The sequence below is a fragment of the Pelodiscus sinensis genome, chromosome 31 (genome assembly GCF_052426305.1).
Source record: "Pelodiscus sinensis isolate ZL-2025 chromosome 31, ASM5242630v1, whole genome shotgun sequence".
Taxonomy (NCBI): Eukaryota; Metazoa; Chordata; order Testudines; family Trionychidae; genus Pelodiscus; species Pelodiscus sinensis.
In genome coordinates, this window is record NC_143082.1 from 11,653,771 (window position 1) to 11,666,128 (window position 12,358).

Here is a 12,358-nt window from a genome sequence, read left to right on the forward strand (position 1 = left end):
GGGATAGAAATGGTGTCCCTGGCCTCTGTTTGTCAGAGGCTGGAGAAGGATGGCAGGAGACAAATCGCTTGATCATTGTCTTCGGTCCACTCTCTTTGGGGTACCCAGTGCTGGCCACTGTCGGCAGACAGGCTACCGGGCTAGATGGATCTTTGGTCTGACCAGTACGGCCGTTCTTATGCATGTTATGTTACAGTACATCTCTCTCTCTCTCTCTCTGCCCTCAGAAAGAGGCCAACAGGAGCTTACCTTGTGTACAGCAAGACAGATTCATCTGGGGGCCCAGCCCAGCCCCACAGAGTCTGTACATCTGGGTGCTGAGGCAAGTCCAGCTGGCTGAGCCGCCCAGAGCTGAGCTGAAGTGCAGGATCCCAGCAAAGTGCTGCGACCCCCTCTCTGTGGTAGAGCTGGAAGGGGCTTGCTCAGCAGGCCTCAGTTAAGGGGCACCCAGGAAAGCAGGCTCAGTGGTATCTCAGCCCATTGAGTGATGGGCCTCCCACTAAACAGCCTGAACAGGGGAGGACCAGGCCTTCCCTTTGCTCTTCACCCACGCTAGGGTAGAGCAGGACACCTGGGTTCCAACCCAGGCAGCGTGTTGTCAAGCAAGTTACTCACTCCTAACTCAGTTTTCCCTAACCTAGAAATAATTCTGATGCACCCCTCCCAAAGCACTTTAAGAGCCTTGACAGGACTAATCCCAGGCAGAGCCCAGTGGGTGTTAACTCTGAAGCCTAATGATACATTGTTTTATTGCCAAGCTGAGATGGTGGACGAAGCATACCGCCAATTATTCCTCTTTCCCTCCCCACCCCTGGATAGTCTCAAGTTTCACATATAGCACCCAGTACTGTGGTATCAGATCGCTACCCAGCTTTGGCGGACGCTCGCCATGCCCCACTATCCTCCCCCGTCCCCCAATTTCTCTCAGAGCCTGAGCACAATGATTCCAGAACATTCTTTTTTGCATACAAAAAACAAACTTTAATCCCTCCAGTCACACCACCCCCAGCTCCCACCAGTGCTGCCCTTTCAACAGGGCTTGGTGAAGAGACTCTGACATCAGGAAAGACGCCACATTCTGATCCCCCTTACGGACTGAAAGCCTCAACAGTTTCTTGGTTTTAGGGAGAACTAAGGCAATAGATGGTGAGGCAGGTGGGCAGATCCCTGGCCAGATCTGCGGTCAGCTGTGCTGGCCGTGCCCGAATTGAGACTGGACCAGGTCTTGGAAGGATGACTGGAAAACTGATTCCGGTTCTAGCAGCATTAGAAATAAACGGAGTCCCGTTCTGCCCAGGAGACCCAGCCAAGGGGAACTGAGCCCATGGTGGGGGCCGGGGCAGAGACTACTGTAAACATGTGCGTGCAGGCTTAGATATCGGCTATAAATATCCAAAGCCCCCTCCCCCGCCCCCTGCCCAAAAAACATAAATACATTCCACCGGACGCCCCCCCTCTATACACGTGCTGCACCAGAAACAGATTGCTTTCGAGCCGGGGATGTGCAAACGCAGGCCCTGCCCCCCGACAGCATAGGCCAGGCAGTGAGGTACAGTGTGTTTGCGGGTTACCCGTAACATCGCCGGGCCAGGCAGCTCTGACCCTGTCTAGCGCTGGATTCCACTGGCAAGGAAACTTCCAGGCAGAGGAGGGGAGCGGCCACGGTCCTCGCTCCTGGTGCCCCCTCGGACGACGCAGCGAGAGGCTCACATGAGGCAGCAGCTGCGCTCGGCCCCGTAGGAGTTATCCACCCGGTCGATCTCCTCAATGATCTTGGTAAAGATTCCCCGGGTCATCTGCAGGGATGGGGTGGGGGAGGGGTGTTTGAGTGAGAGCAGGGAGGGCCCCCCTGCGGGGTGGGATAACGGGGGGGGGGGAGCCCCCTTAGGGGAAGTCCCAAGGAGATCCACCCGCCCTGCGCCTCAAGCATGAGGGTCCAGCATCTGCCAGCCTCCTGCCCCATGTCCCCGCCCCAAGGATGCCTGCATTTGGGCAGGGGCTGCAGAGCTTGGTGGAATTCAGTCACTTTACCCCTGGGGGCTGCCCCCTGCCCTCCCCCAACCCCTCGGCTTTGTGGGGATGGGCAGATTATATCCCCCTCCCCCTGCAGGTACCAGGAGATCCTGCAAAGACGGGCCATTAGCACCCGGGGCAATTCAGCACCTCTCTCCGCCGTGCTCCCCGCCCCAACCAAGCGCCTGGGCTGAGAGGTGAACTAGACCAGACCTGGTTCTCTTTGGCCGACGACTCCAGGAAGATGGCCCCCCAGGAATCTGCCAGCTTCTTGCCCTCGTCTGTGTTCACCTCGCGGCTAGAGACACAACAGGGGGTTGAACAGGAGCCGGCTGAGGAGGGACCCCCCCTCCCCCGTTAGGCCAGAGCTGCCCTCCCGCCAGGAACGTGGCAGCGCGAGCAGGTGGAGCCAGAGCTTGGTGGGAAGCTCTGGGGAGATGGGGTGCAGGGGGTGCAGGGTCACAGAGCTCACGGCAGAGCCGCTTCTTACCTCTCCATGGAGAGATCAGCCTTGTTCCCAACCAGCACCACCGGCATCCTGCAGGGGAAGAGAGGGTCACAAGAGCCAGGAGAGCAGAGTGATCTGGGATCCTGCCGCCTCTGGCCTGCGCCTCCCCAGCTCAGGTGGACTAGAGCCCACGCACCCAGAGCACCAGGGGCCCAGCCCCGCCTGGGAGGAGCCCCGAGGCAACAGCCCAGTCAGCCACGGACCGGGAGGTGGGGGGGGGGGGGGGAGAGGAGGGATTTGTGGTGCAGGCACATGCCCTGTTTGGAGTCCAGCAGTCAGGGATGGAGCAGGGTCACCCATGGAGCCAGCCTCTCCCCACTTTTCAGCACAGGTGGGGCCCGCACAGGGGAGGGCGACTCTTACCTGGTTTTCCCTCTGCTTTCGTACAGCCTGTTGTGAAGGGTCTTAACCACCTGGAAGCTGCAGAGAGAGGAGAGGGAGCAGACTCTAAGGAGAAGCCACAGAGCTGCAGCCGCATTGCTCCGCCCCCGGGCTGGGCCGCTCCGGACTCAGCCCATCCCTGCTCCCCTCCTGTAGGCTCAGGGTGGGCCAGTCTTCCCGAGACCTGTCTGGAGTCACACATGGGAGCCAAGGGCCCCTCCGGATCCTCTACTCCAGGAACAGCACCCATTGGAGCCGACTCTGCTCCGATCTGGAGATCTGGCCCCTAGGACACGGAGCTCACGGCCCCTACAGTCAAGCACCAATCCCACCCCCCAGGGGAGCCCTCACCTTCGGAGCGAGGTGACGGAATAGACCAGCACGTAGCCGTGGATGCCGATGCTGAAGGAATGGGGCAGGATGGTGTACTCGTCCTGGGGCGCCGTGGGCAGGAGAGAGTCGCATGAACAGCGGCGGGTGAGAAATAGACAAGACAGCTTCTCCCCCCCCCCCCCCCACTTTATTACAGCATCCCACCCTGCCGAGACACGGGAGCCCAGCCCACGCTAAACAGAATCGAGCCAGGTTAGCACATGGGTAGGAGACCCTCCCGCAGACCACAGAAAGCCCAGGTGGTGGGTTTTTTTTTGGGGGGGGGGGGGGTACTTTTCCCTCTAGGTGGCTAGTGCCCCAGCATGATGCTACAGGACACTACTGCTGCTGGAGGTTAATTCCTTTGGAAACACAGAACCACTGAAACTGTTATTTTTGGGAGGGGGGAGGGACCTGACCAAATTCTACCCCCCTCCCTAACTGTCCTTCTGGTCTTGAGACAGGATTTCACCCTTCCTGATCTAAACGGCTGCCATGATAAGGGAAAGGTTCCATGCCAGAGATGGCTGCATCATATATCCCTTTTGGGGGTGGAGAGGGAGACCCGTCAGGAGGAGGCACCATGTGGAAAGCTACACCCGTTTTCCCCCCCAGGTCTTACCTGCCCTGCAGTATCCACCAGCTGGAGGTGAAATTCATCCTTTCCCACCATCAGCATTTTGTTGTAGGCTGGGGGAATCAATCGCACAGACCTGTTACAGGGAACAGTCCCCACACCCAGCCCGACCGCTCCCTGCTGCCCTCTGGTGGCCAGGCCAGGCACAGGCTTACAAGTCCACTCCTCCCCATAGCCAACAGCCTGGCCCTTTGGACCCAGAGGTCCCAGGATCAATCCCTGAAGGGCATCCGCTCCCGCCCCGGGTTCCGGTTGCTGAAGGAGCAGTGACTAGGAGACCAGCCCCATGGCTTCTGCGCACAGCCTGTTGGATGCAGCTCCCCCCACTGGTGTGGGTCCTGCTGGGCTGGTACCAGGGGGCTGTACCAGTCCCCCCAGGCTTAGATCAGCTCTCCTGTCGGTTGGGTTTGTCCTGCCCAGCTGGCTTCGCACAGAACCAAAGCCCAACTTGGAAACATTTGAGCTGGAGGAGTCCCAGCGGATCCTGCCCTCCCTCCTCCCCCCAGAAGGGATGCAGCTTCCTCTGCGGATGCAAATCCACTCTTGGTTGACAAGCATGAGGCAGCCACAGAGACTCCACAATGCGCTAAGGGGAAGCTCTGGCCTGTGGTACCCTCTACGCCTAGCTGGGACCCAGCAGCTCTCCTGCGATTTCACACACAGGACCTGCTGCTCCACAGACACTAAGTGCAGCCAGAGGAACGGCTGCGTTTCCGGACAACAGGCAAGCCTCAGTAACGCCCACCCAACCGCCTCGCTCTATTGGGGGTGGAGGGCTCATGAAAAGCAGGAAGGGGCTAGAAACAGCCAAGGGCAGGAAGGAGGGAGGGGTTTGCAGCAAACGCAAAAGGAAACACCCCCCGCCACCCCAACCCACATGCAGCACGTGGCCTTTCAGCTTAAAGGCCCCCTTGAACCAGATTCTCGCCCTCGGTTGCTGATCCCTGAAGCTAGAGATGGAGCCCTGATGGAGGTAACCCTGCCACCCGCCCTGCCTCCTGCAGAAGGCTCTGGATTCCAGGCAAGGAAGTCACTTTCTCCCATATCCCATCCCCAACAGCTGGCACTTTAATGGGCATCTGAGCACTTGTGAGTTCTACCCTAGACACCGCGTGTTCCTAGACCTATCCAAGAACCACAGCGTGTGCATCCGGCAGGCTGGTCGAGTGGATGGGTGCTGGACAAGGCTCTGTTGACTCAGCTGCATCACTTTGCCAAGTCCCCTCCCCCACCACTTCAGTGTTTCTATTCCCCCAAATCTTTAAACAAGGGGGGGGGGGAGAATCTCCACAACACCTCCCCTGGAGGCCAGTTTTGGTGGGGGCCCTAAGCACTATGGGGATAAATAAGCGCAATGCAATGCCCACTACAGGCTCACTCAGCCTGAAAAGGGCCCTGGACTCACTGCTTTCCACTGTAGGGTCATAGCACTCCAGGAATTCCCCGTCGATGAACTGATGAGCCAGGGAGGTTTTACCTGGAGGGAAGAGATTTGAAACCGTGTTGCTGTGAATGCGGCAGGCACAGCGCACACGGCAGTCAGACCCCTGCAGCTGGCCCGCGCCAGCTAAGAAGCTAGTCAATTACAACGTACACCAGGGTCCTTGAAACCGGGGCCCCCGCCTGAGCCTAATGGACAGGCCCTTAACTTTTGCTGCTGCTAGGAGCCCCCTCCTTGCCCTTTCACAGAGACCAACATGGCAAGGCCACCCATGTGTACACCCCCATAAAGGTGTGCTGGGAACTTCCAAACTCAGCTTCCAAATTCACACCAGCACTAAGGGCATCCCTTCTGCTTGGCCATGTCAGGGGTGAGGGGTTTAGAGGCAATAGTTTGATCAGAAGCAGGATTTAAACCCTCTCGCCCAAACCCCATGCTGCCAACCCACTGTTGGAGATGGGGGCTTCTGACTTTAGCAGACTAGCCGCCCCCCCCTTTGCCTGCCCAGGGCAGGCCCTTAGGACTGGGCACCCAGGCACACAAGTTACAGACTAACAGGACTATCCCTCTGAGACTTTTTTTTTAAAAGCTGAATGTTAGAAACTAGATCTAAGGAAATGAGCCACTTCCCAAGGCCGACCTCTGACCCCGGTCATTTCCTCCCTCTCCTCGCAGGCCATGTGGTTGAATGGCAAACTGACCCCACATGACCCCTAGCCTCCCCTTCCCCCCCCCAGCTCCTCCCGAGGGAGGATCAGCTCGGGGGGGGGGGGGGGGGAAGACAGCAAAGACTCAGAGGGCAGCACACCCCGGAAAGTGGCCATAACTTCCCCAGCTCCGGGGCGCGCCTGGGGGCAGCTGAGCAAGACCCCCGCTCCCACCCTACTGCCCCCCCCCCCGCCTGCCACAGATGCTGCTCATCAGCTCCAAGCGTGCGAGAGCTGGGCCAGGAAGCCGGAAACCCACAGCGCAGGCGGCTCGTCCCCACCTCACATAGGAGCCACAGCCCCTCCCCACCCCACGCCAGCCCCCGCGGCTTCCCCCTTCCCTGCAGAGCCCCTCCCGCCCACGGGCCCCGCAAGCGACCCGTGCATCGCCCCCCTCCCCCCGCCGGCTCCATGCACCCCCCCCCGGTCCTGCAGGGAGACCCAGCCCCCCCCCCCCACTCACCCACGGAGCGGTAGCCCAGGATCACCACCTTCCGGTAGCGCACCAGTGGCATGGCCCGTGCGGACAGCGCCCACGCCGCGTGGGGCGGGAGGGGGCAGAGCAGGGCGGGCACCACAACCAGAGCGATAAAGAGCCCGCCCGGGCGGGGCCGTCGTCGCAGCCACAACACCCGGCCTCCCACGTGACCACAACATTGCGAAGCCGCCGCTGCTATTGGCCGACGTCCCTGCCGGAGGGGCGGGGACGACTCCGAGGAGGGAGGAGAGCGGGGACGGCGCATGCGCTCAGGGAGCGCCAGGCTCCATTCATTAAACCGAAGGGAAGGAAACAGGACCACGTGGTTCTACACACATACAAGCACAGAGCACGTGGGAGGTCTCCACTCCCTGACTCTTCCACCACCACTCCGCATGGACCCCCACCGCTTCCAGAGCTGCTTCCACACTGACTGCCTCGATGGTTTACCCCCTGCCCTACTGTGTATCTGCCCCCTTCCGTCAAGGGTGCCATTTAAGAGGGGAGCAGGGGAGGGGGGAGACTGTAGCCCCACCTAAAGTTTGGACTCCTGGATTTCATACTTGAGGTCTGGCACCTGCCCTAGCTCCAGAGGCAGCTCTTAAGCGCACCAGAGTTGGTGCTGCTCCCAGCTTGGTATTTGGGGGCAGGGAGTTTGTTTATAAGCAGAGGGAGGCAGGCTGAGTAAGAGAAAAGGGCTTGTCCTTCAGGTAACTGAGGGATCCTTAGATGATCATGAAAACATTGCCAAGCAGTCCACTTGAAAGAAGGGGGGGGGACAGAGTAGTTATAAATAGTGGTGTGTTCCTGGAGCACTGCTGTTCAACTTATTCATAAACTAGAAGATTTACCCGGCCTTGCTCAGGTTAATTTTTTGTTTAAGTAAATTGAAAATGTACCCACTTCACTTAAATCATTTCTCTGGGCTGTGGGAGACAATTTGCAGGCTGCCCTGAGGACAACCCCAGCCCTCTCTCACCTCAGCAGCTTGGAGCCAGGTGAGAAGTGCCTCTCCCTGGCTGCTCAGTGGGCACAGCTGGAGAGGGGTGCAAATCCCCTGGCTGGGGCAGGTCCAAGTTAATCTGGGGAGAGGCCATGTAAGGACAGAACCACCTGTCCCCTGGCAGTAGCAGCTCTCAGTTGGATGCCATGGCTTTTTTTTTATATATATATATATTTTTTATAATGGAGATTGCCTATCTCCTAGAACTGGAAGGGACCTTGAAAGGTCATCGAGTCCAGTCCCCTGCCTTCACAGCAGAACCAAGTACCATCCCTGACAAATTTTTGCCCCAAATGGCCTCCACAAGGATTGAACTCAACCCTGGGTTTAGCAGGCCAATGCTCAAACCACTGAGCTATCCCTCATGCTGGGGGAGAGGTGCCCCCTCCTCTGGTTCCAGCATGGAGCAGATGAAGTTGGGGTTGGGGGGGGCATCCCCCATCCCCTGGCTCCAGCACAGAGCTCCACAGTTAGGGCGGAGGCACAGCCCTCTCTAGACCCAGCCTGTGCTGGGGACAGCAAACAGAGGTGGCTCCTACATACCTGCCCTGAGCCCCTACCCTCCCTTGGCCTGCCCTGAGCTCATTTCCTACATTTGCTCTGTTATGTCAGTTTTGAGGCCTGTACTTGATTTGGTGATTCTGTCTCTTTTCAGTTTGGTTTCATGAGAATCCTGTTCCAGGCACATGCTGTTTGGGGAGGAGTGTGAGTCCTGGTTCATCTGCCCCCTGCACTCCCCAGCCAGAGTGAGGAATGCAGCAAGCTGTGCACTTTCCCCCTTGCTCCCTGACAAAGAGGAACAGCCAGTAATGTTCCTGTAGCAGCCCACTGCTCTCCTTAAAGGGTGCAGAGGCTTGGGCAATCTCGGGGGAGGGAGAAGCACCCCCAGCCAGACCCTTTTACCTGCCTTATGATTCTTTTTCTTTTCTGGATGGTTTTCTGAGACGCAATTCATCCCATTCCATGCACATCCCATTTTCCTGACACAACCAAACCCTGACCTTGCTTTAAGTCAGGGCTACTCAACACACGGCCTATGGGCCGCATGTGGCCTGTGGCCTGTTTGTTTGCAGCCCATGGGTGGGAGCCAAAACAAAAAAGTAGTCAATATAATGGTCTTCTGTTGATATGTGTTTTAGTAGTTAAATTCCTGGACTGTCATTGCTCATTAAAAGTGCTGTCAGATGGGTGGAACTTAATTAATATCAGCAGAGCTGACTTAGATGGGCCCTACGTTTTGCCTTAATCTTTCTATTCATAACCATCAGTGTGAGATGCTATTTGCATATATTTGCATATATATTTGCATGTATTTGCAACCACATTTAAGTTGTGGCCCTCGGCATGTGCTGTGAGTATCATTGTGGCCCCTGTGTCTTCCAAAGTTGAGTAGCCCTGCTCTGAGTTATGATCAAAGGAAGTTGAATATCAAATTTGGTGGTCATAGCTCTGACTATTTAGGAGAAGCTCTTGAACAAACAGACAGATGGATAGACAGACAAACTCACTCAAATATGTAATAGATGATCTTGAAAAAGGGGTAATCAGTGAGGTGAATGCACATGGAAAAATATAGTATCAACTATGCCTACAAAAATGATGGGGGGTCTAAAATAACTGTTACCACTCAAGAAAGAGATCTTGGAATCATTGTGGATAGTTTCCTGAAAATATCTGCTCAGTGTGCAGTAGCAATCTAAAAAGCTAACCAAATATTGGAAATCATCAGGAAGGAAATAGGTAATGAGAGAGAAAATATATTGCCTCTACATAAAGTCATGATTTGCCCACATCTTGAATATTGCATGCATTTCTGGTTGCCCTATCTTTAAAAAAAAATCTATTGGATTTGGAAAAGGTACAGAAAGGGCAACAGAAATGATTAGGGGTAAGAAATATCTTCCACGTGAGGAGTGATTTAAAAGACTGGGACTTTCCAGCTTGGAAAATAAATGACTAAAGGGCGGGGGGATATGTTATAGGATTAAAGAATCATGAATAGTGTGGGAAAATAGAATAAGGAGATGTTATTTATTCCTTCACTAACATAACACAAGAAGCTGCCCCAAAGACATTTATATGTTTTGATTTAAAACAAACAAAAGACATTATTTCTTCCTGGTCAACCTGTGGAACTCTTCACCAGAAGATGGTAAAAAGGCCCAAACGATAAGAGGATTCCAGTAAGAACAAAATAAGTTAATAGGTCCATCAATAGCTACTAGCCAGAATGGGCAGGGATGGTATCTCTCGCTTCTGTTTGCCAGAGGCTGGGAATGAGGGACAGGGGATGGATCATATGGTGACTGCCTCTTCTATTCATGCCTTCTGAATCACCTGGCTCTGGCCACTGCTGGAAGACGGGATAGTGGGCTAGATGGACCATTGGTCTGATCCAGTATGGCCGTTCTAACGTTCTTATATAGAACCCAGCTGTATCTGGCCCCTGCCATAACGCACTGAACCCCACTCTGTTTCCAGAGTTGAGTGCCAAGGAGTCCTGACAATCTCTCTGTCTACAGATCTAGTAACAAAATAAGAACAGATATTAAAATGTTAAGGCTGGCAAGTGTCCCTTAAGTGACTTGTGAGAAGATGTCAGACCATGTTAGTTTCGGGGGGTGGCGGGGTAGCCCTGTTAGTCTGTAACTGGAAAAACTTAAAAAACAACAAATAGCCCTGCAGCACCTTAGAGACTCACAAAACATGCAGATGGTCTCATGAGCTTTCGTGGGCACAGCCCACTTCTTCAGATGAATGGAGTTTAGGGAGTCCAGTTTTCAAATAAAGAGCACAGACCATGTTAGTACAGTAATTCCTCATTTAACACGTGCCTGCTTAACACGATTTCGCAATAGCACGATTTTTTGGGGGAACGTTTTTTGAATTACACGACCGTCCCCAGAATAACACAACTTCCCCAGCCGGCCCATTGCCTCCCTGCAAAGCAACGGAGGGTTCGCCACTTGCGGCGCTGTTCCCCGGCGACTCCCCCTCGCCGGACACAATGCGGGTCCCGGCAGACCCGTCATAGAGGCATTCCCCCAACCCAATCCCCTTCCTCTCTCCTCCCCTTTCCTTCCCCAGAGCCAGACACCTCCCCTCCCTGCTATAACCCAGTCTTCTTTCTCCCCCAACCTTATGTCCCGGTCCCAACAGACACCACCGCTTGAAACGCAACTATTTTTAATGGGAAAATTGAACACATTTTCACTTAACACGATCATTTTCTGAAACATATCTATAGTGTTAAATGAGGAATTGCTGTATTAGACAATGTTAGTATTAGAGCTAAGTGGGTCTGATATTTATTTAATTTTCTTTCTTTTATATAGGAATTAGATACAGTGCTCCTGTCAGCCAACTGCTAAATTATCTGCTAAAAAAACTTAAGAGTTTTCCAGTGCCTTCATAGCTCCTAGAAAGAGGGGATGTGTGTACCTTTTTCGACAGATCCCTTATGCCTCCTGCAAGGAGGTGCTGAATCGGCAAAACGTGGTGGCCATTTTTATGCAAATTAGGCACGCGATATTTAAATCCCTGTCTCATTTGCAATGTTGACCTGCCTAATCATGATCTTTCATAGGCACAACCCACTTCATCTAGTCTACCTGTCTTGTTAGTTTCTAAGGTGCTGCAAGACTATTTGTTGTTTTTTAAGTTTCATCGGACGAGTTGGAGTGGAAATAACAGAAACTAATATAAAACAGCAGAAGAAGTACCTGTCAATTGTAGGACCCATGTTAACGAAGCTAATTAAGTGAGTTGGATGTGTCCCATACATAGCTTTTGATGTAGAAATGCAGATATTAATGGCAGGACAAATTGGCTTTGTAACGCACCAATCAGTGAATGTCTTTGTTTAAGCCCAGGGTAACAGTGTCAAATCTGTGGATAAATTCCAGTTCTGCAGACTCTCTGTAGTTATTTAGTTAAATTCCTTTGTAGAAGAACGGTTACTTTTAAATCAATGATTGAGTGGGTTAAAATGTTCTCTTACAGGTTTATGTGTAAAAACCAACAAATGGTCTGGTAGCACTTTATAGACTAACAAAACATGTAGATGGTATCATGAGCTTTCATGGGCACAGCCCGCTTTTTCAGATGACCGAAGTTGACCAGATGAATGTGTCGGATTTATGTCCATTTATCCTTTGTCATGGAGACTGTCCAGTTTGGCCAATATCCATGGCAGAGGGGCATTGCTGGCACTTGATGGCATATATCACATTAGAGGATGTGCAGTTGTATGAGTCCTTGATGTGGCTTATGTGATTAGGTCCTGTGATGGTGTCGCTTGTCTAAATGTGTGTACAGAATTGGCATCAGGGTTTGTTGCAGGGGTAGGTTCCTGGGTGAGTGTATTTGAGGTGTGATGTGTGGTTGCTGGAAAGGATTTGCTTCAGGTTGGGGGTTGTCTGTAGGCAAGGACTGGCCTGTCTCCTAAGGCCTGTGAGAGTGAGGGATCATTTTCCAGGATAGGTTGTAGATTGTCAATGCTGCATTGGAGGGTTTTGACCTGGGGGCTGCAGGTGATAACCAGTGGTAGTCTGTTATTTTCCTTGTTGGGCCTGTCTTTGCAGTAGCTGACTTCTGGGTACTTATCTGACTCAACCCAGTTATACTTTTGGCTTCACAACATCCCCTGGCAAGGAGTTCCACAGATTGGCTGTGTGTTGTGGGAAGAAGTAATTCCTTTGGTTTGTTTTAAACCTGCTGCATGTTAATTTCATTGGGTGGCCCATGATTCATGTGTGACATGGAGGGGTAAGCAATGTATCCTTATTCATCTTTTCCAAACCAGTCATATATTTATAG

The 12,358-nt window shown here is 53.6% G+C and overlaps 1 protein-coding gene across 1 annotated transcript; it reads right to left on the reverse strand.

The window, feature by feature from the left end:
• Positions 1-954: 954 nt before the first annotated feature.
• RHEBL1 (RHEB like 1) lies at positions 955-6,698 on the reverse strand. Its single transcript, XM_075901975.2, has 8 exons — positions 6,523-6,698; positions 5,317-5,388; positions 3,897-3,964; positions 3,254-3,336; positions 2,885-2,941; positions 2,504-2,551; positions 2,227-2,311; positions 955-1,796 (listed from the first exon to the last, which is right to left on the reverse strand). The coding sequence occupies exons 1-8, from the start codon at positions 6,572-6,574 to the stop codon at positions 1,707-1,709; spliced, it is 555 nt and encodes a 184-aa protein (XP_075758090.1). The 5' UTR covers positions 6,575-6,698; the 3' UTR covers positions 955-1,706.
• Positions 6,699-12,358: the final 5,660 nt, after the last annotated feature.

Excerpts from the sequence above, each read along its gene's own strand:
- RHEBL1 (XM_075901975.2), bottom strand. The coding sequence starts at position 6,574 with ATGCCACTGGTGCGCTACCGGAAGGTGGTGATCCTGGGCTACCGCTCC. Across the intron at positions 2,942-3,253 it reads TCCGTCACCTCGCTCCGAAG|CTTCCAGGTGGTTAAGACCC; the intron begins GTGAGGGCTCCC and ends CTCTCTCTGCAG. Across the intron at positions 2,312-2,503 it reads GCTGATCTCTCCATGGAGAG|CCGCGAGGTGAACACAGACG; the intron begins GTAAGAAGCGGC and ends TTGTGTCTCTAG.